This window comes from Chlorocebus sabaeus, chromosome X (genome assembly GCF_047675955.1).
Source record: "Chlorocebus sabaeus isolate Y175 chromosome X, mChlSab1.0.hap1, whole genome shotgun sequence".
Taxonomy (NCBI): Eukaryota; Metazoa; Chordata; class Mammalia; order Primates; family Cercopithecidae; genus Chlorocebus; species Chlorocebus sabaeus.
The window spans coordinates 16,201,399-16,229,251 of NC_132933.1; the positions used below are offsets into that span (position 1 = coordinate 16,201,399).

The window sequence follows — 27,853 nt, forward strand, 5'->3', positions numbered from 1 at the left end:
AAATAAATAGAGAGTTAATACATAAAATAAGTTCTAATTAGTGTCTTAAATCTGTTTTCTTAGGCAACTCAAATCACTTTTTACTAGTATGTATCAAAGTTATTTTGAAAAATATCATAGTTTTATTTTTCAATTTATCTTCAGAGTTAGGACCTAGAATAAACTTAATTTGAGCTGGATAGCCTTGAAGAAGAATTATACCTACAGAGATGCTAATTTAACTTTTATTTGCTGTATTTCAGATTGAAGTGGTGCATGATTGTCAGGAGAAGAGAAGTTCTGGTCAATCCTCCAGTTTGGACAATGGCAATAGCTTGGATGTCTTAAAGAAGTATCCTTTATTTATTAATATAAACTCACATACACATCTAACTGTGGGAGTCTGGTTCAGTGTTCAAGGTCAATGTAATTAGAAATTTGAGTTCACAGAATGGGGTTTTACTGGGTGTGATGAAAAGAGCACTAGTTTAGGTGTCAGAAGTCCAGGTTTTAGGCCTGGCCAACCTATGGCCTGTTTATGTGATTTGAAGAAAATTAACTAAACTTTTTCAGAATGTTGCTATCCTTTTTTTTTTTTTTTTTGCCCAGACTGAAATAAAATGGAGGCTTTTGTTTATCATTCTTCAAAAAGTTTTATTATTATTTTTCATCGACACATAATCATTGTACATATTTATGGAATACAGTGTGAAATTTTGATACATGTGTACAATGTATAATGATCAAATCATGGTAATTACCTTATCTATTAATTCTTCAGCTTTACTGATATATAATTGACAAAATTACATATATTTAAAGTGTACAATGTGATGCTTTGATATGTGTATATATTGTGAAATGATTACCATATCAAGTTAGTTAACACATCTATCACCTCACATAGTTACCATTTTTTTTGTGTGGTGAGAACAGTTAAGATCTATTCTCTTAGCAAATTTCGGTATACGAAATGAATAGAATGGTACATCAAAAATTACAAAGGATTATACAGATTTATACAATGTTATTTAATAGATGTTAATAATTGTTTTGTTCACTGTTATAATGGTATATTAACATTCTAGACATAAGAATATTCATCTTTTTAATTTTATATTACAGAGTTGTAATTAGCAAGCATTTTGCAGCAAGTTGTAGGTACACATATGTGTGTATGAGATACATACATATATACACACACACGCACACACACACACATACACTATAAAGCTCTCAAATGTTAAATGCTTTAATATCCAAAAAGAAAAAAAAAAAAGTCAAAAGTATAATTTAAAATCAAATGGATTACTTATACTGGGGACAAGGGAAATGAGTTTTAAATATGACGTCAATTGGAAATCACATTGAAAAGAAAATAAATTTTATTTTCCAGAGACAATAAACAAAATTATTACAGAAATGGGTGGGGCATGGTTATTCATGCCTGCAGTTCCAGCATGTTGGGAGGCCCAGGCGGGCAGATCACTTGAGGTCAGGAGTTCGAGACCCGCCTGACAAACATGGTGAAACCCTGTCTATACCAAAAAATACAAAAATTAGCCAGGTGTGGTGGCAAGCGCCTGTAATCCCAGCTACTAGGGAGGCTGAGGAAGGAGAAACTCTTGAACCCGGGAGGTGGAGGTTGCAGTGAGCTGAGATTACCCCACTGCACTCAAACCTGGGTGACAGAGTGAGATTCCGTCTCAAAAAAAAAAAAAATATATATATATATATATATATATATATATATATATATGAAATATAACTATGACCTACACTTTGGGAGACATGGTAAAAAAAAATCTACTGCCTCCCTTAGAAAATTTCAGAACATTACTGGGAAAAGGGAAAAATAGTGCCTAAAATGCTAATACTTATTTTTTAGGGGAAAAAAGGGTATTAAAATTCATAAACTATGCTACCCCAAAACAATAAAAACCTCAGACATTTAAGAATAGTTATTGTGAGTTTTTAGTAAATTTATTCCTAATCTCAGTGAGTTAGAAATAAAGTTCTTTAAAGCTTATAGTAACCCTTGAGCATATATATATATGAAAAAAGCAGGATATATATATATATTATATATATATAAATGAATATAAATATAATGAATAAAAACCACCCATAAGACTATATATATAGTTTTTATTCTAGAAACCATAAAAGTAGTTTCATATTTTGATGCTAAAACAAAAACCATTGATAGTTCCTATGCATTAGCTAGTTTTACCTTCTCATGATGATAATACTTGAAACATTGCAATATAGATCTCAGTAATAAAATAACTGATAAATATGGTCTTTTCATTTTAGCCACGTCCTAAATGAACTGATACAGACTGAGAGAGTTTATGTTCGAGAACTGTATACTGTTTTGTTGGTAAGCTATTCAAATTGTATTTGCCCTCTCTTTTCCCAAATGAACCCTTGCTACATTCATTAGAAGGTGTTTAGGGACAATCTTCTACTTCCATCTCCTTCCCTGGTTGTCATATGGCAACAGTGGGCATTTCTTTTATTGTTTGATGCAGCATGTTGGCTAAACGTGCACATTCAGGCTCTCCCTCAGTAATGGAAATGATTGATTTAGAGTTTATTACAGAAGAGAAAATGTTCTCTTAAGGATACAGCCGACTGTTACAGTTATTCCCAGGGTGCTAGAGATTGTGATGTAAAAAACTGAGAATGGGATAAAATAGTCATTTGACAAAAATGTCATGATATGAATTTGGTCTGAAAAAACCTAAACACATATTGCCAATTTAAGGAGAAACTGATGACCTGTAATCTATGTTTTTATCTTGGTTTCTATCTTGTTTCCTACACTACAAGCTACTCTGAAGGCCAAAGAGCTATTACTTTATTCTGTCTATTGACTGGAAAACCTTGACTTCCTTTCCTTGTCCTACCTTCTCAAAAAAAAAAAAAAAAAAAAAATCATGGATAACTTTGGGTAGGAGATTTGAATTGAATTAAAATTGAATTAAAATTCAAACAACTTCACCTTCAAATCCCCTAATATTCTGCTGTACCTACACCATTAGTAGCCCAACCAAATGTGCATGTAAATATTTTAAAATGCATGAATGTATTTATTTTGGGTAGGGTTATAGAGCGGAGATGGATAATCCAGAGATGTTTGATCTTATGCCACCTCTCCTGAGAAATAAAAAGGACGTTCTCTTTGGAAACATGGCAGAAATATATGAATTCCATAATGAGTATGTAATTGCTGAATTGAATATTTATTTTTTATGAAACTATTTAAAGTGCTCTCTTGACCAGTTTATTATATTTCACATAAAATCATGTAATTTTTTTTCTCTGAAATTTTCACAGCATTTTCTTGAGCAGCCTGGAAAATTGCGCTCATGCTCCAGAAAGTGTGGGACCTTGTTTCCTGGAAAGGGTTAGTTAAATTATTTTTTTAAATATATAAATATGCACCACCAAATTGGCAATGCACTTATAAGAACAGATTTGGCGACGAGATAGGTACTTTATGTCTTTATGTTTTTGGAGAAGATACATTCCTCCAGCGAGTATTTAATACCAAACCAAGTTTTGCTGCAGAAATGGAAGCACTGGGATATCCAGAGCATAAAAATGCCCATTCCATTCTGTGGTATCAAATGCTTCAGTGGCTCAGCTCTTGAACACTGACTCCTGGGTAATCCTAGTAATCCAGGGACAATCCTGGCTATGAAGATGTAAGAGTTGGGATCATCATAACAAAACTATCTGGGGCTTGGTTAATTTTTTTGCCTAAAAAACACATTATTATTTATAATATTTGTCTTATTAAAATACATGTAAAGTTTTAGAATTGGATCTAGTCTGACTTCCAGCCACCAAGGCATCTATCACAGGAACTTCATAGAAACAGAGAGCTGTCAGTTCTTTTCATTCAACAAAAGCATTTAGGGAGGCCCATTCCTCTGTGTCCCGAGTATGGTTAATACAGTTGACTTCCCAAGTTAGTGATCATACTCTCCTCCATTAGAGTTTTCTGTTAGAATATTTTTTGTGTATGCTTCTCTGCTTATGTAGTTTCTCTTCTTCCTGAAAGATTAGTTTTGTCTTGATTTAAGAGTTTATTCAGTAGAGGTGATTGTTGAAAGCTTCAAAATAGATATCTTATCCCACAAAGTGTTTATGAAATGAGAAGAGAATAAGGATAAGAAAGAACTGTGTGTCAACTTTGCTCAACATGTTCTAACTTTATTTTTAAATTTTTAAATTTTTTTTTTTTTTTTTTTGAGACAGAGTCTTGCTTTGTCACCCAGGCTGGAGTTCAGTGGTGCAATCTCGGCTCACTACAACCTCTGCCTCCTGGGTTCACGCCATTCTCCTACCTCAGCCTCCCAAGTAGCTGGGACTACAGGTGCCCACCACCACGCCCAGCTAATTTTTTGTATTTTTAGTAGAGACAGGGTTTCACCATGTTAGCCAGGATGGTCTCGATCTCCTGACCTTGTGATCCACCTGCCTCGGCCTCCCAAAGTGCTGGGATTACAGGTGTGAGCCACCACGCCCGACTAAGATGTTTTAACTTTAAACACATTTAAGTTATGACCAAATTCTTTCCCAGCTTCCTCAAGCAATAGCAGTTTATCCTTCCTTTAGACCCTATAGTATGTAATGTCTATCCTACTCATTGGAGATTTTATATTTACTGTGCTTGTGCACCTTTACATGTATACATGAATTTTCTCTGAAACTTAATGGAAAGCCCTTAGATCCAGAGTCTATATCCTATATATTGTTGTATCTCTCATTAGGTTAGCAGCGTTCTTAATAACCAGTTGTGGTTTAATAAATGTTTATTGATGAATTGTTTATTTATTCAACAACCATTTACTGGTCACCTACTATGCACCAAGCATTGTGCCAGATAATGTGGATACCAAGCCCAAATCTATTTAGGTATAAAAACAGGGAAATTATTAATTGTGTAGAAGATGACTTGCATTAGATTCAAAATATACAAATGGTCCTGGGAAACTCCAGAAGAGGGGCATCTTACACAGACTGGGGGTATAAACAATGGTTTTATAGAAGAGATAACTCATGAGATAAATGTTAAATAATGAGTAGAAGGTAGCCCATTCATGAGGGTCAGAGAAAGAGGATTCCAGGGAGAGAGAATTGCTTAAGTGCCTAAATGGATTATGCTACAATGATAATGTCCCAATGATGAACCTAGGACTGTAGGCTCTAACTTGGAAGTCAGGTACAAGTTCATTCACTAGAGAATCATGAGACTAATAACAGAATATGTTTCTTGGCACCCTATTAGTTCATCATTATGCAAAAAAGTAGGTTTCTATAGTTCAGACAGAGAAGGCTCCATCTAAGCCTCAAGCTTGGCAAGTGGAAGTTCTGATATTACTTAGATAATTATGTGTCCTTCCACCAGATGCAATGGGCATGCTGTTCTTGGAATGTAAAGAAGGCTTTTGACCAGCTGCTAGTACAGTAGGCCCTTTAGGCCACATTTCCTAGGATGCTTGGTTACACTCTTGTTTAGCCTTTCTTGGTGGCAAAAGTCATATTCACAAATTAGTAATACATTTGAATTTGTTTTTTATCACAGAAGGATGATTTTCAGATGTATGCAAAATATTGTCAGAATAAGCCCAGATCCGAAACAATTTGGAGGAAGTATTCAGAATGTGCGTTTTTCCAGGTATAGTAATTATTCAAGTATTGGATATACTCTTTCTGGAAGATATTGGAATATTTCTTAATCATAAATTCATTTTCTACTTTAAGTACGTTACGTATGCATATATGTATATAGGTTACAGAGCAAATCCATCCTCCCCCCAACACACACAAACACGTTTGTAACTTCCCAGAGGCAAACACTTTCAGCACTTTTAGCTACATCCTTTGGTATTTACCTCCATAGCTCCAAATGACATGCTTATCTTTCTCCTTTCTCCTATGGAAGATGAAGACTTAGCTCTCTTTCACAGCCTCCCACCCAACTACCACATATACAAATATACTTCTTTTCTTTCAAAATCTCCACTATAGTCATGTCGTAATTTTGGTTAGATATACAGTGTTAAATTAAGACTATGTAATTTCTTTGCTCAGATGAATCATGTGGTATAATAGGGTTGCTTTTCCTTCCCTTCTGTTTGTCTTGCGATGGTCTTTTTACTCAGTTTTCTAGATACTTATCATTATTCTACCCCAGCCTCTCCCAGATGTGGGAGTTACAAAAATCTCTTCTTATTGCATTTAAACACATTCTGTTTTCTCTGAATTTCATATTCTTAAAGAAATATCTCCTGGGATTTTCTGTCTTGCTTGTCTAGACTCACTAGGCCTGTTGCACAGCTGTCATCTGGGCATCTTGGTGAACATAATTTTTGGAATTCTCCTCCTTCCTAGGTGCCATGTCTTTATCTTTCTTGTTTACCTCCCTTGCTTGGTGGAACACATCCTCCAGTAGTTTTCCTGAGAAAGTGTACACAGTACATAGAAGTTTTTGAGAGTGTATGTGTCTGCAAATATCTTTGTTCTACCCTAAGACTTCGTTACTAGTTTGGTTGTGTATAGAATTCTAGGTAAGAAATACTTATACTCAGAATTTTGAAGGTATTGCTTAATTGTCTTCTAGCTTCCAGTGTTGCTATTCAGAAATCTGATGCCATTTTAATTTTTGCTCCTTTGCAGGTGACTTAGTTTCTGTCCTCTGAAAGCTTATGAAAACTTATTTTATTTTCAGTGTTCAAATGTTGGCACTGTTTTTTATCCATTATGCTAGTCTTGGGGTGATAAATTTGAATTTGGAAACTCCTGTCCAAATTTACTTGGAGTTTTTCTTTGATTTCCTCCACCCAGTTTTCTCCATTTTCTCTCTTTGGAATTTCTGTTGCACAGATATTGGATATCCTGGACTGGTCCTCTAATTATCTTATCTTTTCTATTTTCTATTCTTTGTCTTCTTACTCTAGTTTCTAGTCCTTCTATTGAGGTTTCCATTTCTGCCATTGTGTTTTTAATTTTGAAGAGCCCTCATCCTTTTTCTATTTTTTCAATGTTTCTTTTAATAGAATTATATGCCGGGCGCGGTGGTTCAAGCCTGTAATCCCAGCACTTTGGGAGGCCGAGACAGGCAGATCACGAGGTCAGGAGATCGAGACCATCCTGGCTAACATGGTGAAACCCCGTCTCTACTAAAAAAATACAAAAAAACTAGCCGGGCCAGGTGGCGGGCGCCTGTAGTCCCAGCTACTCGGGAGGCTGAGGCAGGAGAATGGCGTAAACCCGGGAGGCGGAGCTTGCAGTGAGCTGAGATCCGGCCACTGTGCTCCAGCCTGGGCGACAGAACGAGACTCCATCTCAAAAAAAAAAAAAAAAAAAAAAAAAAGAATTCTGATTTCATTTTATGAATTCAATATCTTCATTCATCTATACAAAGATGATAATTGATTTTTCTTTTAAAAATTGTTTTCTTCTCCCTGCACAGCTTCTGTTGTCTTCATGTTGCTTTTTTTCTATTTCTCTTTGTTTGGTTCCTATTACCCATCTTTGATGCTCTCCTCAAATGTCTGGTGATACTTGTCTATCCACTCACATTAGGAGTAAAGACTAAAAATCTCATTGGAAGTTTCCAGGGCATGTGTGGGTTTATTGACCATGATCCTCATTGTTGAGTTATTTGTCTCAAGCTATTTGCTTGAAGGGATTCCCCCATACCTGTATCTTTGGAGCATTTCTATTAGGCTGGTCAGATTCCTTGAATTGCTACCTTGTGTATAATGATCTGGATGCTTGTGTTGTAGTAGCCAAGTTAGGAGAAAAGACTAAGGGTCACTTGTTTGAGATATAACATGGAGAGTGCTTGAATATTTTTCAATATGGTACTCTGCCCTAAGTTGAACCTTGTATCCTTTAGTCCATAGGCCCTGTGTTTTACTCTTTCTAGATAAACATCCATTTTTTTCTGCCAAAGGAAGGGAAGAGAAGGCACCCAGCTGTGCAAAGTAGTATGGTTATCTGAGAGCCTTATTGCTTTTATTTATATTTTTCATGCCATTTATTTTCTTTTTGTAACAGCTGTATTGAGATATAATTAAAATGCCATCAGTTCACCCTTTTAAAGTATACAATTCAGTGGTTTTACTATATTCACAAGGTTGACAACCGTCACCACAATCAATTTAATAATGTTTTTATCACTAGAAAGAAACCAGTACCTTTTAGCAGCTACCTTCCCTTTTTTCCCCAATCTTAGCAGCCCTAGGCAACCACTAATCTACTTGCTGTCTTCAATAGATTTACCTGTTCTGGAGATTTCATATAAATGGAATCATACAATATGTGGTCTTTTGTGTTTGACTTCTTTCTTTCATTTAGCATAGTATTTTAGTGGTTCATCCATGTTGTAGCATGTATTAGTTTTTTATTCCTATTTGTGGTTGAATAATATTCCATTATATGGATATATAGCATTTTATTTATCCATTCATTGATTGGTGCACATTTGGCTTGTTTCTACCTTTTGATTATTGTGCAATGCTGCTAAGAATGCTTTTGTACAAGTTTTTTTGTAGACATGTGTTTTCATTCCTCTTGGCTATATACCTGGGAGTAAAAGTGCTGGGTCATATAGTAACTCTACATTTAACTTTTTTGAGAAACTGCTGGACTCTTTTCCAAAGTTACTGTACCATTTTACATTTCCGACAGCAGTGTATGAGGGTATTAATTGCTCCATATCCTCATCAACATTTGTTATTATCTAATTACTTCTTTAAAAGACTTTCAACAAGCATCCTTTCTTGCACCTCAACTTTACCTCCCACTTTCAGAGGTACTTGGTGTCTATAATCCATGAGACTTTGTGGAGGGCAGGGAGGAGATGTTTATAATGTAAATCGAGTTATTCCTTGGCTTTTTCCTCCACCAACTTGAAATCCACTTTTCTCCAGTGTGCTCAGTTGTTGACCACTTCTAAGTTTGGTTTCCAGTTTCCAAATTTTGCTGAAGTTTTCCCCTTACTCATCTTCTTCATAACTTTGTGATTTTGCCTAGTAAGATAACTTTTCCATCATTTTAGTTGGGTGTCATGAGTAAGGAGATTGAAGTGCGTGTATCAAGTTGGTGCAAAAGTTACTGCGGTTTTTGCCACTGAAAGCAATGGCAAAAACAGCAATCACTTTTGCACCAACCTAATAGCAGTCCTCCATCTTTAACTCTTGTTTGAATTAGATTGTGTATTGGATTTTACCCATATTCAGAGGAGAGCCATGATTCTTATTCAGGGGTATTTTTCCCCCAATCCCTTCATGTTCTGTACTTTCTGTGTGCACATTTCATTCTAAATACCTGCATCTTGCCCTAACTATGGACCCCTACAATGTTCCCAAAACCCAATGTCATGACCCTTATATTTATAGTGGCAATGGGCCAGTTACTGGTTGAAGTATAGCACCAGTTGATGAGGGCTTTATTTTTCTTGTGATATTAACAATTTTGTTCTCATATCCAGTCTGATTTATATTCAGCACAACCAATTTCTTTTCTGAGCCTTGGCTTATAGAGCTTGGTCTTTTGTGAATTTTCTTGAATATATTAAAGAATGTTTTAATCATGTTAATCAATAGTCATTCCCTGCTTTCACACCTTTTAAGCATTCCACATCAATATGAATTTATATTTGAACACTTTTAAATCTTTGAAATGTTGAAATTGTTTACCTCTCCAATCCTTGAAACAGTGTTTATGGTTTATGGTAGTTTTTCAGATATACTGTGTCTTGTAATTTCTGTACTATAACAGTGATTTTTCCAATAAATTTTCTTTGAGATGTAAGAAACATTGGGGCATTAGGTTTAATCAATGAACACTTGGCATTTTCACAGGGTGCATGTCTTAATTTAATTTTATTGATATTTATCTTTTAATGACAGGAATGTCAAAGAAAGTTAAAACACAGACTTAGACTGGATTCCTATTTACTCAAACCAGTGCAACGAATCACTAAATATCAGTTATTGTTGAAGGTAATTATATGAAGCATTTGTTTGTTTCTTTACTTTTTGAGTCAGATAGGGCAAAGCCATTAAAAAGGAAATAGTTTACTAGAAAGCACTAGAAATAGGTAGGCTCAATGACTGGGAAGGCTGGATTTGGCAGAATTTTGCAGTGTGCTCCATCAATTCACTGTGACTACAAATGCCATAGACATAGATATCAGGCTGAGAATATCTGGAGTCTTAGCTATTTAATTTTTCATACAAGTTGTGTTGATTTCCGCACAATGTTTTACTGAAGAACTTTAAATATTTGTAAGAAGAACTAAACAAACAAATATTTCTTATAGTTTTGAGGCTGTATTTCATAGGGGCCTTCCTAATGAAAAATGCAAATGGCACTCCCCTGGTATAATGCAAAAGGATTACTAGAATCTTGTGTTAAATATAAATACAATACGACTTGTTTCAAAATGAATTTTCATAATGTTCTATGCTATATGCATTATGAGTGCATCATGGCTAAAACAAATTATTGTGTGTAGAGGACAAAGGAACCCTACATGTAATGGCTTTAGAAACTGATCTCTGATGTGTCTTAATAGCTATTATACTTCAATTCCAGAAGCATTAAATGTCCTTTGTTTTATAATATTCAGTCACTATTCTACCTCCCCTATTTTGACAATTATTACAAATATTACCGCAGCCAAGAGCATATAAAAGGAATTACTCCAAAATGTGACATTATATTTGGATTCCAGCTTGAAAGCATGTTAGCCAAAAACTTATTCATTTCAATCAGATATTAATATCTGCCTAATATTAATTCCTGATTTCTAATTACAGGAGCTATTAAAATATAGCAAAGACTGTGAAGGATCTGCTCTGTTAAAGGAGGCACTCGAGGCAATGCTGGATTTACTGAAGTCAGTTAATGATTCTATGCATCAGATTGCAATAAATGGCTATATTGTAAGCACATTTTAATAATTGTTGGAATTTTAGAGGGTCAACATCTCAACGTCCCTTTTCCCCTCTTGGAACCAATTGAGAAATAACATACAAGAATCAGATAAATGGAGATCAAAATGTTGATATTACTGCTGATAATGCTAAGTGGAGAATTGACTTCAGATCAGCAGTCAAATGGATTTATGAGATCCCCCTTGTCCACAACGGTCTTCCCTCAGTCCCAGACCTGGGAGATCCTGCTTTAAAAATGCTTGGGTCAGCTAAGAAAACGTATTGTTCCATAATTGCTGCTTGCCCCTATAGATAGGAATAGACAGGAAAGAAAAGAATCAAATCTTTAGCACTTGTGTCGCCTTTTAACAGGTTAGCTCCACCCAGTGGGAAAACTTGAACTGGTATATATCATGCACCAATCAGGACTGAAGAAGAGATGGGGAGACTTACCCTGGCTGAAATACCTCCAGATGATATGAAGCCAGAGAAAAGGAAGTTTCTCTTGTCCCCCACCCCCACAGTAATTTTGTACTTCTGTGGTGCATGCCATGTTTTAACATACAAAGTTAAGTTTTTAAAAAACATAAATTATTCTTCAGGGTTTTAGTAGCTCAAGCTAAACACTAACATGTTGATGTCAGAGAGCTGAATGTAGCTTTGCTTTTTACTAATGGGTTTTGATTTTCCATTCTAGGGAAACTTAAATGAACTGGGCAAGATGATAATGCAAGGTGGATTCAGTGTTTGGATAGGACACAAGAAAGGTGCTACAAAAATGAAGGATTTGGCTAGATTCAAACCAATGCAGAGACACCTTTTCTTGTATGAAAAAGCCATTGTTTTTTGCAAAAGGCGTGTTGAAAGTGGAGAAGGCTCTGATAGATACCCATCATACAGTTTTAAACACTGTTGGAAAGTAAGACAATTTGTATTGGGTAATGTAGTATTGTTTCGTGTGTGTGTGTGTGTGTGTGTGTGTCCCAGTTTGTACATTTTTTTTTGGTTTCAAATAGTACGTTTTATACTGTAGCTGCACATCTTTGTTTTCTCTTTTTTTAAATCTTAAGTCTTATGTAGAAGTCAGATGAATCATAACTTCTCTGCTTGAAGTGAAGGTGAGGGAATTCAGAGCTTTGATTCCTCCCTTTCTTCTCACTACAATATTAGGTATTCCCCAAGGGGGCCCCCTAGCATCCTGAAGAGCATGGCTTGAGATTATAAGGAGTGTCCCAGCCTCCTCATAAGCACTCTCTTTCCAGTGGCACTGGGTGGAGTTCTTGGTCTTGTTAGAAAGGAGCCTTATGCTACAGGAGAGACAGGGAGGAAAGAGTTACCTCCTTTTCCTCAATGCAATTTAAAAATGGATAACTTTTGTATTTAGCATGTCCCCACCTTCCTTTCTGTGTTCCTCCTCCATTCCCTAACTCCACCCTTCCTGGGTGTTCAAAGCCACCTATAGCTGAATCCTTTCCATATCTATCCTGTTCCATCTTTCAGAATTACTTTATTCTCTCCTATAAACTAAATCCCTATTTTTTCCCTAATATTAGTTTGTTATTAAAATGAGAACAGTTTTGTTTGGGGAAGTTATTGACAACCCAATGATACTTAACAGCTGGTTTCTCCATTAGAGAAGAGGAACTTCCAATTCACATGATACCCATAATTGACAAATTTGAAGTTTTTTTACATCTAATGAATTTCATCTTTTGAATTTTAAATTATAAAACCAATATAACATTTGTCACAGAAAATTTCAAAAATAGAGAAAATGATTGTTCTTAATTCCCCAACCACTATCGCATTGGTCACTTTTCATGAGCATGTTCTTTCATGGTTCTCGTCACCAGTATATTTGACAATTGATGAAATTTTCGGCAGCAGTTATAAAGTGGACAGGCAATATGTTTTGAGACAGGCATGAGGTGTTTGTATTAGGAGACTACCTATAAGCAGGCCTTGCTTTTGATTCTTCCCATAGGATCAGCAGCCCCTAGTTGTTTCTAACAAGGTTCCTGCCCAGGGTCAGGTCAAAAAGAAGTAGTTCTTCCTACATCTATTTTCCCTGCTTCACTCTGAACCCACAGCAACTTCTTTAAAACTCTTGTTTTCATCCAGTTGCTCCTTTGATTTTAGCAGTCCACCTCTAAGCCCCCAAATCTCAAAGGGCCTTCTAAGTCATTAACAAACATTGATTGAGAACCAAAAACTTGTAATCTATGTCACAGAGGGCTCAAATCTCTTGCTGTCTATATACCTATTCCTTGGGAAGGTACTTTACCTTCATAGGCATATTTGACCCAAATCCATCTGATGTACATTTTATTGTGAGGTGACCTAATTTCTACCTAATACAGTATTTCTATTTCATATTAATTTTCTATTTTACCTTTAATTTGTTACAATGATGGACATGCCAACAAAAGGTTTCTTGAGTACATTAAAGTAAGGGGGATATTAGGTGATTAAGTCATGAGAACTGAAACTGCAGTAAGTACCATGGAAACAGAGAAGGTGGGATAGATGCAAGAAACATTTCAATAGAAAGTAGACAGATGGGCTTGATGACTTACTAGCTACAAAAATTAAATAATACCTGACATCGAAGGAAGAAAATCTTTCTGATTCTTCTTTGGTTCCCCAGTAATGCCGAATATCCTTAATAAAAAACATTAGCCAGTGATGCCTACAAGGCTTTAGACCAGGATTCCTGGGAAAATGGTGATACCACTGAAAATTAGGATATTTCTTAGGGTTCACTATGCTCACTTCTGCTTGCCTGCTTATCATGAGATTCCAGCATTAAGCAATTGCTAGCATTTCTAGTCAATGTGTTGTTTAACAATTTGGGTTATTGGTTTCAAAGTCTTACCCTTTTTAGAGAGGATCATAACCTTCTCTCTCACTTTTTTTTTAACTTTTATTTTAGATTCAGGGGGTACATCTGCAGGTTTGTTACCTGGCTGTATGGCATGATTTTGAGGTTTGGGGTACAAATATCCCATCACCCAGGTACTGAGCATTGTCCCCAAGAGTTAGTTTTCCAACCCTTATCCCTCCCCCTCCATCCCTCCTCTGGTAGTCCCCAGTGTCTGTTGCTGCCTTTGTCTATGTCTCTCACTTTAAATGAACTCTTGTTTTGACTGCACCATACAAAGCTGGAACCCCATGGCCTGACCGTGTACTTTCTAATGATTTATATGTTATATTTTAAGTTGGCCACTTATATGCAAGGAAAGGCCCTATCTAAAGTCGAAGTTGACCAGATGGGGAGATTCGAGTCCTTCAGATTCCTTAGTTCATGTGTTTATTATCATTGATTTTTAAAAATTTAACAAACCTGCACATAATCCTTACTATGTGCAATACATAATGGTTAGATTTCCAGGGCAACTCAGAAAAGTTCACTTAATCGATAATGATGTACTAGATGTTTGCAATTAAAAATAACCAAAAAAATTGCAATTTAAATAGGGGAAGGAGTAGAAAGCAAACTCATGCTTTAAAAAGCTCATTATAGAATCTAAGCATTCACTCCATGCTATTTAGTCCTTATATCAACCCTATGAAATAGGTGTTCTTTCCATTTTATAGTTGAGGAAACTGAAGTTTAGAAAAGTTAAGCAACTTGCACCGAGACATATAGCTAGCTAGTGAATGGTAGAGATGTATTCCAATCCAGACCTCTCTAACTTCAAAGCCTGTGTGCCTTCCAGCTTATCATGTTATTAAGACAAAACCATGTAATGAAACAAAATTAATTTTTAAAAATATTGAATGTGAGATTACTATTCATCTTAAATTGTGGTATTTGAGCAGAAGTAGGTTAGTTGGAATGGTGGAGTGAGAATATAAAGATAGTTTGGGACATTGTGAAAATAACTTCTTACTTACATTCAGGGTGGATGTCACGGGTTCTTTCATTAATATGTTAAGTTACATTTCTAAGCATAAGTGCTTTTCTTCTCCTTGGTATGGCAATCTCCCTAGCACTACCTTTAATGCTTATCAGCTCTAACTAGGGCCATTTGGGGAGCTCATAACTAGAACAGAGAGTGACATACTCCTTTAGATAATTACGTATGAACTGAAAGAAAAGAGGAAAGCAGAAAGGACTAAAAGAATGTTTGTGCAAAGGAATGAGATTGCCCAAAATGCAATTAGCCAAGCTGTTAGCAGAAAACGATGAAAGAAAAATGGAAGAGTTTATGACTTGCACGATCACGTTGAGGAGAAGAAAAAACTGTGATAAGGAAGAGATATTGTGTACAGAAGTTTCACTGGGTACAAAAAGACAACAATGTCCCATGACATATTATTTGTTTTTTTTTAGAAAGGCCAAGAGATTGGTGGAAAATAGAGAGATCCTTGTGTACCTGGCTGGTTCTCTCCTGTCCCATAAATTAAATGTTTGTAACTTGTAAGGCTTCTATCAAAATAAATTATAATTTGTAAGATTAAATGATCTGTCAAATGATTATTCTAAATAACCATTTAAATTAATTTTCAGTGGCTTTTCTTTATTGATGTTTAATTACTTCTGTGTTTGACCCAATAATTTGTTTTAATAGTGTACTATTAATTTATAACATAATTAGATCTTAGATGTTCAGATTTATAACATTTGTGTCAACCACTGAAATGAAGCATGCAATCTGAACTATAAAGTGCATAGTTCAATGAAAACATTTAAATACTCTCGTCTATTATTGTAATTATCATTTCATATTCATTTAATATAACATGTATTTTTCTGCCCAAGAGAAATTCTGTTTCATTTAGAATATGATAGGGTAGATTTAATGTAATTTCATATTCCAAATAAAATGCTCATGAAAATTTTGACTTATTTATTATAGATGGATGAAGTTGGATTCACTGAATATGTAAAAGGTGATAACCGCAAGTTTGAAATCTGGTATGGTGAAAAGGAAGAAGTTTATATTGTCCAGGTTGGTCATTTTAAAATTCTTCTAGAAACCAAAACCTGCATTGAAATACAAAAGCCCGAATTTATAAACAAAAATAATTTTGGTCACATTTCAAAATTTCCACTCCTTTCATGTAGATCAGTTAAATATTATTTGAATATTCTTTGTGATGTATTTAAATGTTTTCTATTAGCTACATTGAGATATGCCTGTGGTGTTCTCTAGGGCTTCAAGTTTTCACAACTACATAGGAGACTTATCAACTAGAGCTGACAGCTTGGCAGGTACTTCTCTGTCCCCATCTAGTTTCCAAGTTATGGAATTATAATATTTCTGAGTTCCTCTTGTGCTAAGCATTCTAGGGGTACCTGATTATGAGACATGGGAATGTGACAGTTCAGACTTGCTTTCTACTTCTGAAGAACATGATTAAAGCCCTGGCCAGTTGTATAGGGTCCAATGTGTTTCAGGGAAGGGAAGAGGAATCAGAACATTTCAAGAGGATGTTGTCATTGCAATAAATATTTGTATCATGACTTGTCAATGTGCTGTTATCTGTTAAAAATGCTCAGTGTGTTTTGTTTGTTGTAATTCTTTACTAGTTGACTACAATCTATGAAAATATGTTTTCTTGGTTTGTTTAAGATATAATATTTGGTATCATTTAACAAATATCTTGTAAGTAATGGGAGGATATTTAAGGAGCCTTTCATGTTACCATCAGTCACCAAGGTTATTCTGCAATAGATGGCCTTTTCGGAAATAATAGAACTTGTTTTATTTTACTAAAATTAAACATCAAAGCATTATATTTTAAAAATAATCCTCATGTAAAGACAAAATAAGTGAAATTATATTTCACATTTTCATCAAGCATTATTATACCATAATTTAAGGGCAATTTCAAAATGGATTTTTTTTTGAGACAGTGTCTCACCCTGTTGCTGAGGCTGGAGTGCAGTGGTATGATCTCAGCTCACTTCAACCTCTGCCTCCCAGGCTCAAGCGATTCTCCCACCTTGCCCTCCCAAGTAGCTGGGACTACAGGCACGTGCCAGCACACCTGGCTAATTATTATTATTTTTTGTAGAGATGGGGTTTCCCTATGTTGCCCAGGCTGGTCTCAAACTCCTGGGCTCAAGAGATCTGCCCACCTTGGCCTCCCAAAGTCCTGGGATTACAGCAAAAATGGTTCTGATTGTATTATCTCATCTAATCTGATAGTGAATTATTTGCTTCATAAAAATTTTAACAATCAGATGGTTAAGATTTGAGTATGGTGTTATAGGGAGTTGATAATATTTTATGTACACAATTACATTTGTTTTATTATAGTACATCCTTTTTGAAAGGAAATGTGTACCACCTCCCTTTTTTTTTTTTAAATCTTCAGGCTCCTAATGTAGATGTGAAGATGACATGGCTAAAAGAAATAAGAAATATTTTGTTGAAGCAGCAGGAACTTTTGACAGGTAAATTCAAGCATGCATTCTTCAGAACACGAGGTATAGTAACAGCTTATTGACTCAGATTTTTAAATTATTTTTCCCGAGAATGGGGCTGATATTTACTTTACACTATTACAATGAGAAGATTTGTTAATTTAATTAGTAGGAGATCGAGATTCAGAGGGTTGTTTAAACTATTTTGAAGATGAACTTTACACTAGAAAATGAACCCTTGTGCTTAAGAAGCAGTTGAGAAGCAACACAGTGAACTGATTGTGGTAATTCCCAGTCCTTTCCATGAGATGATTCTGCTTAGTATCTTGAGTAATCATTGCTCAATAATGTTGGAATGGGAGCCAGTTCTACTTCTAAAGTTGAACTTCTTGAATAAAATATTATATGATTCAGACCTTTCCAGATTCAAACTTGAGACCGGCCTTCCCTCTGATTATTTCAAGTCTGTGAAGGTTAAGTCTAATGGCAAGGATGCATGTGTGTGTGTGTGTGTGTGTGTGTGTGTGTGTGTGTGTGTGTGAAAGTAATTGGCCTTCAAGGAGGTAAGAAGTATGACTTCTGAATGATAATACGCTTTGTTTTATTTCTCAGTTAAAAAAAGAAAGCAACAGGATCAATTAACAGAACAGGATAAGATTCAGATTTCTCTTCAGCCGAATGATGAGTAAGTGATTATTCTTTAAGAAATATCACTCCTGCAATCTTTTGTATTCTGTATGTAACATGAAACAATGTAATTAAAGTATCTCAGACAAGAACCATCCACCAATTTAGCAATAACTCATCAAATTCCATAAACACATCATTTTCTCAGGTCCAGCCTTATATTGGAGGCTGATGGTTCTTAATAGTTATCCCTTGGGTTGATTTTTAAACGTGATTGAAAATGCTTCATTTTAAATATATCATTGGAAGAATTACATGTAGGCTGACAGGAAAGGAGGCTGCGCTCATAAGCCTTTTTTTTTCTGAAGTATTTTTGGTCACCTTTGATCTGATTGGAAAAAGAGAGTTGTAAGAATATGGGAACAGAGCAAATGAAGGACTGGTTCACAGTTTTACAGTCTCTTGATGGAGACCTCTTGCTGGTGATTTGGCCTCTCTCTACATAGACAGAAGGTATGGATCCTGGGAGGGAACTGAGCCTGGACACAACCAGGAGTCATTAAGGAAGCTGGCAGTCTTATGTAACAGCACACTGGTATGGGTTTAGAGATGTAGTCATCGTATTCTGACTCTAGAAATTCCAAAAGGTGGAGTTTTCACTGAATGTTTGCATATATGCAGAAAGAATTCTCTCATTGATTCTGAAGGCCTGGCACAGAGATTCACCATGCAGCATCTGCATGCTCTGGGGATCATTGAATGACTTATTAGAAATACTGTTTTTTCCTTCACTGCATGTCATCTTTCCGAGGTAGCTAAAATCAGATGAAACGTGTGGTGGTTCACGTGGAGGTTTAGGAGAACCATTTAAAAGTTACAGAGAAAGTCTTTATCTTTCAGAGTTCAAAAAACTCAATCTTTTGTTGTACATTATAGGAGAAACATCTTTAGGTTTTATGCAGTGATTGACTTAATAGTGGTTGGTACATACTCAACAATATGAATCAGTTGAAGGTTTCATTTTCATTTGTATACAACTTACCTGATTCATCAATGTTATAAGTCCACAGAGCAATGGGGATTGTATACAATACACCTACTTTGGGTCTAGAAGAGAGCAGTTTTTCTCCTTACATAATGGAGAACCTGCCGGCTTGGATCTGAGATGTAAGCTTTTGTATATTATAACCTATTGTCACGCAGATTTAAATAGGGAGTATTGGCTGTTTGGATGGATTCTCAGCATGTTCTTAACACTTGATATCAGTGGAAGAAATACCACTTTAAATTTCTTTTGACTTTTAGACTGTACAAAAGCTTACTTAGTTTTATACATCACTATTTCAGAAAGCAACAGGGAGCTTTTATAAGTACTGAGGAAACTGAATCGGAACACACCAGCACTGTGGTGGAGGTCTGTGAGGCAATTGCGTCAGTTCAGGCAGAAGCAAATACAGGTATGTGTCATGGTCATCCTAAGACAAGATTCATGGGTGTGCAAATTTTTACCTTTCATTGTTAGTTTGGAAATCTACCCACTTGATATTTTTGTATAAACAAAATACAGTTCACCCATTTTTATAAGACTCTCATGTCTTGCATATGCAAGACACTCTGATGGGCACTAGAGAGTATTGGTTGTCAAAGTGTGGTCCCTGGGCCAATAGCATCAGCATCACCTGAAAACTTTTACAGAAGACAAATTCTCTTGCTCTATTCAGACCTTCTGGATCAGAAACTCTGGGAGCAAGGCCTAGCCACTTGAGTTTTAACAGGCGCTCTCTCTGTGATTCTGATGCGTGTTCAAGTTTGGGAACCCCTGCTATAAAGGATAATAGTGATGAATAAAACATATATACTGGCTTCAAGGAATGCGCATTTCACTTACCCTTGGTTTAATGAATAGAGAAGAGTCATTAACAGCTGGAATATTTATTCTTCCTCTATGAATGGTTTTATTTGAAGTGATTTTGAATACTTTATTTAATTCAACAAATATTGACATAACACGATCTGCATTCCAGGAGTTATACAAAGTGCTAGGCATATAGTCTAATTAGGATACATTCAGCTGCCATACTCATGAAGCTAGGAGAATAGAAAGATAGTTAAGCAATTAAAAGTAAATTTGGTGAGTGTTACAGCAGGGAAGTACAAAGTGCTGTAGAAGCATACATGAGGATCACCTAAGCAACTCTAGGATCAATAGCATAGACTTCTTTGGAGAAATGCCTAACAGTGTGCCTGATACTCAACACTTTAATATGATGATCCTTAATATGGAAGATTTCTCTACTGGTTGAGGAGAAAAAGGTAATGATAGTGTTGTTGAGTTTCCAGTTATCCAATTAAAGGTCACTTCCCTCAGGTCATCTATGTTGTGGCCCCCAAAGAAGTAAGGAGAGAGCATAGTACTAATACCTTCATTTGGCAGGTGAGGAAACCAAGTTAGAAAAAAGTGACAATGACTTTTCCAAGATTGCATGAATAGTTTAATGTGGCCAGGATGAGATCTGTTAATTTGCTGCTTACATTAGATTGGTTAATCCATTTTTTAAAATTCAACTTTTTAAAGCATTATAGCTAGTTTTATTTCTCACCTTGTGGTAAATTAGCACCATCAAGTAACTGCCACATTCCACACTTTTCTTATAGTTTGGACTGAGGCGTCACAATCTGCAGAAATCTCTGAAGAACCTGAGGAATGGTCAAGCAACTATTTCTACCCTACTTATGATGAAAATGAAGAAGAAAATAGGCCCCTCATGGTTAGTAATAATATATTAAATTAAAATTATTGAGGCAGTTTTACTAATGAAACATAGGTGGAGCACATAGGGGCAATCTTTTGTCAGCATCCTTGAGGCCATTAGGAGTGTGCCATTGCCAAAATAGTTGAAATAAATCTTATTATGAACATCAGGAAGCACTTCTCTCTTTGAGTAGAACCTGTTTGACCTATAGATAGAACTTCTACTGAAGTTGATGAAATAGTCAATCTTTCCAAATCTCTATGCATTGCCCAGTTTTGTCTTTAGTAGAGCTTCACCACTGTGTTTTCCATCCAGACATGTGAAATAAAATCAGAGAACAAAGGAACTTCAAATATACTTTAAAAACCAGTTTGGATTCCAGATTAGAAAATAAAGGAAATTAGCATTATATGTTAAAAACTATTTAATAACATCTTGGGATATATTTTAGTGTGTTCTCAAAAATGTACTAATGATATAAAATCTCAGCATATTAGAACAAGGGAGCACCCTATAAAATTAAAGGAGGTTGCTTTAGGGTCAAAGTGTTTATAGAAGGAATAGTTTGCAAGCTGGTAGGATACTAGTGGGTTATTAAAGAGGAGGTAGGACTGTTTGGGGGTCAATCCCTACTTTTCTAAAGTCACCAGCTTGGAGGGTAGGAGTGATGCTTGGAGGTAGAGTGCTCCTTGGTGCCCTTCAGAGGAATCAATTACATTTGGCAGTTCCACTGTTAGTATAAGAGGGTAAACCTCGTTTCTACTAAAAATACAAAATTAGGAGGCTGTGGTGGCGCATGCCTGTAATCCCAGCTATTCAGGAGACTGAGCCAGGAGAATCACTTGAACCCAGGAGGCGCAGGTTGCAGTGAGCTGAGATCGCGCCATTGCACTCCAGCCTGGGCAAAAAGAGTGAAACTCTGTCTCAAAAAAAAAAAAAAAAAAAAAAAAAAAAAAAAAAAAAAGAGGGTAATGGCATGGATAATCACAAAGCTGTACAGCATTGACTCTGAAATGCGGTCTTTAAAAAAGTAGATATTGTTTCTCCTAATAATACGATGACCATAATACATATTTGTCTGATAGTTTACAGTTTGCCAAATGATTTCTCAATTAATATTCATAGTATTAGTATGAAAAAGAGCAGGCTTTATTACCTTCAATTTACAGAGGAGGAAACTGAGGCTTAGAGCTGATAAGATATTTGTCCAGAGTTAATTGTCTATACCTGCAGTTCTCAAACTTTTTAATGAAGGAAGCCTTTGCATCCTTAAAACTTGAGAACCCCAAAGAAATGAAAAAGGCAAATAGTGTCTTCATGTATGTTGACCTTGCAGACCCCTTGAAAGGGTCTCAGGAACCCACAACAGTCTGTCTCCCACACTTTGGGAATCTCAGGCTTAGACTAATAATAAAAAGAAGTTTAAGTTCTTTCATTAATGTTAGCAGAGTATGGAATGGATAGAAGTAGTTTTTAAATGCGAGCAAAAAGTCACAGGAAGCCGGTTTGTGTTTAACTGTTTGCTGTAGATGATCTATGAAGGCATTGTAAAGAACTCAGCTTTCAGCATTTTTTTCTAGCTATGGTATCATAAGATAAAGTAAATATGCAAAATTGAAGAATGCTTTAATCACAGAGGATGGGAATGTAGAAAAACCTATTAGTTTCTCTCTCTTTGTCCAATAATTCTTAAGGAAAATATACAAAAGCGCAACACAATGTGTTCCATATACCCTTCTTCCCTGCCAAAAAAAGAAGCTGGAATGGCCTGCTCTTTTGGCCTCACTTGATCAAGTTGTAAACTGAGCAATAATGGGTGCTGCTTCCCTTGTAGAGACCCATGTCGGAAATGGCTCTCCTATATTGATGAAGCTACTATGTCAAATGACAAGTAGCTCTTTCCTGCCTGCTTCTCAGCTCATTTGGAAAAATACTGCGCAAAAGACATTCAGCTCAAATGATGCAGATGTTGTTTTCAGGTTAATGGACACACCAAGAAACCACAGCACATACTTCTTTTCTTTCATTTAATAAGGCTTTTAATTATGGTACGCTGTCTTTTAAAAATCATGTATCTAATGTGTCAGATATTGTGCTTGAAAGATTCTCATCTCAGAATACTTTTGGACTTGAAAATTATTTCTTCTCTACTTTGTAACCAAATGCAATCGGTGTGCCTTGGATTATTTAGTTTATTAATGAATTAAGTTAAAATTACGGCTGCAAAATGGCTAAGGTCAAGTAAAGCACAACATTATGATTTAATATGCTTTTGTTGAAACCACAGCTTTTGTGCCCATTATTTTAACCTGTGTAAAACAATACAAAGCCCAGAAATTCTTTTTGGGGCATGAGTAAATTTTGTTCAGGGCTACTGTCTGTATGTGGCCAGATAAAATTTTCATGAGAGTAGTTTACAAAAGCCCTATTTAAAAATTATTATTTTCACACTTGTTTTTTTCTGGATTTCTGCTTATAATTAACGTAACTTAAATTAGTTGTGCTCTGCTATTTTCCCTATATTTCATGTTGTAATTCTTTTTTTTCAAATAAAAAATGATTCTTCAGATTAAATAAACTTGTTCTGCCTTTTTTTGTCCCCCATCACATACTGCTTCATGTCCATCTGTTCCTGCAAAGCTGCTGCAGCTACCACATTTACCAGTGAAGTAAAGAGTAAATTCTTCATGTCGCAGAGTAGGCAGTTATGCAAGTGGTTTTGCAATCAAGTTTGTAACATTATTTGTAAAAACAACTTTACAGTCTCCAGGCAAATATAGAGCCTAGCAGACTGCAGGAAGAGAGGCTCAGAAGATGTCCTGATTAGAGATGGAGATGTCATTCATCTTCTCCATGGGGATGCTGAGGGTCAATGGTAGGTGTGTTTGCAAAGCCTGTGATGATCTCCAGCTGGGGCACATAGCTAGCTAATCAAATGTTCTGCTTTATCTGTATCTGTGTTATACAGTCTCTAAAAGCGGAAATATCACAGCAATGGCTTTCATTTTCATTGCTTCAGCACTGCCTATAAAGCTCACTGAAAGGAACATTAACCTTTGGTGAATGAAAAATGCTTTGAAAGAATGACATGCTATGAGTCTGCATGTTCTTCTGTAGTTTACCTTTGGCTCAGATGTTTTAGCTGATATGTCTGGGCTTTGTAATCTGGCTACAGATCACATTCCATGTGGTCATTTAAGTCATTCATTAGCCACGTATTTAATGAATGCCTACTGTGTGCCAGAGACCACACTTTACTACTTTACAACATGGCTACACTTCTGTTTATCAGTTCAAATATTGACTTTTTAGTCTTATCATTCTTACCTTATGTCTTTGACTTTATATAGTACTGATTGTAAAGATGGTTCTGCCAAATATACTGTTTAGGTGGGAGAGAACCCAAAGCAGGAAGAAAATATTGTTTGGATTGAATGAAACTTCCATAATTCTTTTGGAAGTTTTAAGTGTAACAGTTCTGTCTTCATTGGGTCAATAACTTGAACTGAAATGCTACATTGACTGTGTACTCTAACCCTATAGGTGGAAGAGGGTACACACAGAGTTAAAAGTTAATGATGGCTCATTAAAGTAATAAGTTTTTCTAATAACCAAAGTCCTTTGTAGGTTACTTAAAGGACTCAAGCACAGGGTCATGAAGGTTTTTGAACACATGCAATAGCTTTGTGAAAGTTTGAGCTGCAATGTAATGTATTTGTTTTGATTCACTTAGTATTACCATTGTTGGCTACTAATTCATTTATTATTTAGGTTGGTGAAACATCTAAACAGAAGAAAAGAAGGTCTGATTCTTGGAAACAGTTTACATATTTTAATTGGTGACCATAGGTTTCGGAATGCCAAAGTTGCAGGTATAATATGAATAAACGGTACACAATTTGAAGACTAAAAATGTTAAAGCTTCACCAAAGATGACATTGACATAGAGTAATGACCTCTCTGCAGTTAGAAATAAAGCAGCAAACACATTATGTTAGCTAGGATTTATTTTTTTCTTTAATAGTTTTAAATTTATGAATGAAAAATTTAAAGGCACATTAGACTTTTCCCTATAAGGCTGATAGTCTTGAAAGAGATTTAAGATACTATGGTGTTTTGTAAGATACCCTTCAGAATTAAATACTGAGGATATGCTTTTAAGGTACCTGCCTTACTGTCCAAGAATGCTTTACTAGTGTGTGGTTCTACGCTGTCCTTGGAGCATGTTATTTCTTTGCGGTAGGTCTCTGCTACACACACACAGACACACATACGCAAACACACCTGTGTCTATACCCTACACTTATGTGTGAAGGTAGTATGAAGCATTGGGAGCTAATCTGATGTTCATTTCTATTAACTTAACCCTTAGTATGTAACATTTCATATAAACCCATTTTCTTGTAGACTTTTCCTCTAAGTGACACTTAGCTGTCTGTTAAAAGGTAGCACAGAAAAGGAAAATCAATTAATTGTTAAATAAGATGATTCTTACATGGACATAATTCCTCCGAAATCCTAGTTTTGGTCGTTTGTTTGTTTGAATGCCAGGTAATGATACACTGTTTAAACACACTAGGTGTAACTTATTTGGTTCCAAATTTTATTTATAACATACAATGAAATCTAAGGATAATGAGGCTTAATAGAAATGCTGGGTCACATGGGAACTGCTCAAATGGAGTCACTTCTCATTTGTTCGTTTGAGAACTCTAATCTGGGTCACCTTTCAAAGGCTTTTTGCACTAATTGTTAAATTATTCAGATAATTATTGAACTACTTAATTAGTAATCCAAAATCTAGTATACTGACAACCTGAACTATTTGACATTTATTAAAAATCTACACCCAACAACTGCAGAAGGCATTATCATTTTCAAGTATACATGGAACCTTCACCAAGATAGGCTACGTTCTGTGTCATAAAACAAGTCTTCATAAATTTCAAAAGATTGGAATCATGCAGTCAGGATGTAATCTTAGAAATCAGTAAATCCAAAGTATTTTGATATTAAAGAATACACATCTATACAATACATGGGGCAAAGAAGAAAGCACAAGGGAAATTTGAGCTATTTCAAATTGGATGAAAGCGAAAACTCGAAATATCAAAAAATTTGTGGATGCAGCTAAAGAGGGAGGCAAATGTATGGCTTTAAATACCTGTATTAGACACTTGAAAATCAATGTAATTCATCATATTAACATAATGAGGAAGAAAATTATATAATCATTTCAATAGATACAAGAAAACCATCGATAGAACTTCATACTCATTTATGACAAAAACTATCAGCAGACAAGGAATAAAGGGAGTTTCTTTGATGTGATAAAGCACACTTAGGAAAACCCACAGCATCATACTTAATGGTGAAATATTGGAAGCTTTCTCCCTAAGACTGGAAACAAGCCAAGGATATTCACTGACCACTTTTATTTAACATTATACTGGAAGTCCTAGTCAGTTCCATAACACGAGGAAAGTATTAAAGAACTAAAAGATTAAAAAAGAAGATGTACCGTCATGATTAGCAGATCATGTATATGTACAAAACCGTAAGGAATTTACATTCAAGTCCCTACTAGAACTAGTAAGTGAATTTTACAAGGCCACAATGTGCGGTCTTTGCAAAAATAAATTATAATTCTATATCCTAGCAACAAAGAATTTAAAAATAAAATTTCAAAAGAACATTTATATTAGCAACATAAGATATAGGATAAATGGAAATAAATCTAATAACAGATCACAAGGCTTCTATACTGAAAACTACAGATCATTGCAGATATATATTTAAGATGACCTAATAAAAGGAGAGCTATACCATGTGCATGATTTGGGAATCTCAATTTTGTTAAGAAACCCATTATCCCCAAATTGTCCTATAGATTAAATGCAATCAAAATCAAAATCTCAGCAACTCCTTTTGAAAATTTAAAAGACAAATTTATTCTAAAACATATGTTAAAAGGCAAAGGATCTAGTACAGAAGAACCTTAAAAATTGGGAAGACTTAAGTACCTGATTTCAATACCCCTTATACACTACAGTAATCAATACAATATGGCATTAGTGTAAGTATAGAAAGATAATGATTTCATAAATAGTCCCACATATACATGATCATTTTTAATCAAGGGGTCAAGTCATTTAAATGGGGAAAGGAAGGTTGTTTTAACAAATGATGTTTGGCAACTGGGTATCCATATGGAAAAAGAAGTGAACCTCCATCTCTATATCTCACTTCATACACAAAAATTAATTTGAGTTGGATCACAGATCTAAACATTAAAGCTAAAATAATAAATCTCCTAAAAACAAACAGGATGATGTTGTCATGACTTTGAATAGTTAACAATTTCTTATACAAGACAAAAAGCTATGAGGATGCAAAGGCTAAGAATAATACAATGGACTTTGGGGACTTGGGAGGAAGTGTGGGCGGAGAGCGAGGGAAAAAAGACTACAAATAGGGTGCAGTGTATACTGCTCGGGTGATAGATGCACCAAAATCTCACAAATCACCACTAAAGGATTTACTCATGTAACCAAATACCACCTGTAACCCAATAACCTATGGGGAAAAAAAAAAAGATAAAAAGCAGTAGCCATAGAAGAAGAGTATCAGATAAATACAAAGAAACATTACACATGCTGAATTGAGCAGTTTACAACTTAAAAAATATATACATGTTAGAAAAGGATAAAATCTAAGACAGTAACATTTTGAACACTTTCAAAAGCCAAATCGTTCTAATTAGTCACATTTTCCCCAGAATTAACCGATCGCATTGAAGAGTTGTTAAGTTTGAAAATAAACATAGCCAGCTTTCTGCCAACTATTTCATGCTTATTTAAATGGTTAATGAAGAGAGAGAGAGAGGCAAAGACACAGAAAGAGAGAACAGAAATAAGAAACATGGGCCACTTAAAATATGCGCTCAAAGAACTGTTTGAATCAAGACACATAAATCAGTGTTTTAAATAAATTGTTCTTTATGAAGCAATTTAAAAAACCCAATAAAGCCATAAAATAATACTGTAATGTATATACTAGAAAAAAGTTCCTTCTTGTGCTCAGGTCTCCAAGATTCAAAAGTGAAAACACAAAATGTACTGATCTAACTTCCATATAAACATTCGTACTCAACA

The 27,853-nt window shown here is 35.3% G+C and overlaps 1 protein-coding gene across 5 annotated transcripts in view; it reads left to right on the forward strand.

The window, feature by feature from the left end:
• The window catches only part of MCF2 (MCF.2 cell line derived transforming sequence), a 129,700-nt gene extending 107,085 nt beyond the window's left edge, over positions 1-22,615 (forward strand). For 4 of the 5 annotated variants that reach the window (XM_037989224.2, XM_007992844.3, XM_073013388.1 and 1 more), the window contains 14 exons: positions 243-331; positions 2,296-2,362; positions 3,088-3,203; positions 3,322-3,391; positions 5,579-5,671; positions 9,915-10,007; positions 10,827-10,952; positions 11,641-11,862; positions 15,806-15,898; positions 17,271-17,349; positions 17,932-18,004; positions 19,294-19,403; positions 20,602-20,714; positions 22,534-22,615. In XM_037989224.2, the coding sequence (XP_037845152.1) occupies positions 243-331; positions 2,296-2,362; positions 3,088-3,203; positions 3,322-3,391; positions 5,579-5,671; positions 9,915-10,007; positions 10,827-10,952; positions 11,641-11,862; positions 15,806-15,898; positions 17,271-17,349; positions 17,932-18,004; positions 19,294-19,403; positions 20,602-20,714; positions 22,534-22,566 (1,377 nt within the window). In that variant the 3' untranslated portion in view covers positions 22,567-22,615. The remainder of the gene's footprint in view (positions 1-242; positions 332-2,295; positions 2,363-3,087; positions 3,204-3,321; positions 3,392-5,578; positions 5,672-9,914; positions 10,008-10,826; positions 10,953-11,640; positions 11,863-15,805; positions 15,899-17,270; positions 17,350-17,931; positions 18,005-19,293; positions 19,404-20,601; positions 20,715-22,533) is intronic. The other variant, XM_073013389.1, reaches the window with a different exon arrangement.
• The last annotated feature ends 5,238 nt before the right edge of the window (positions 22,616-27,853 follow it).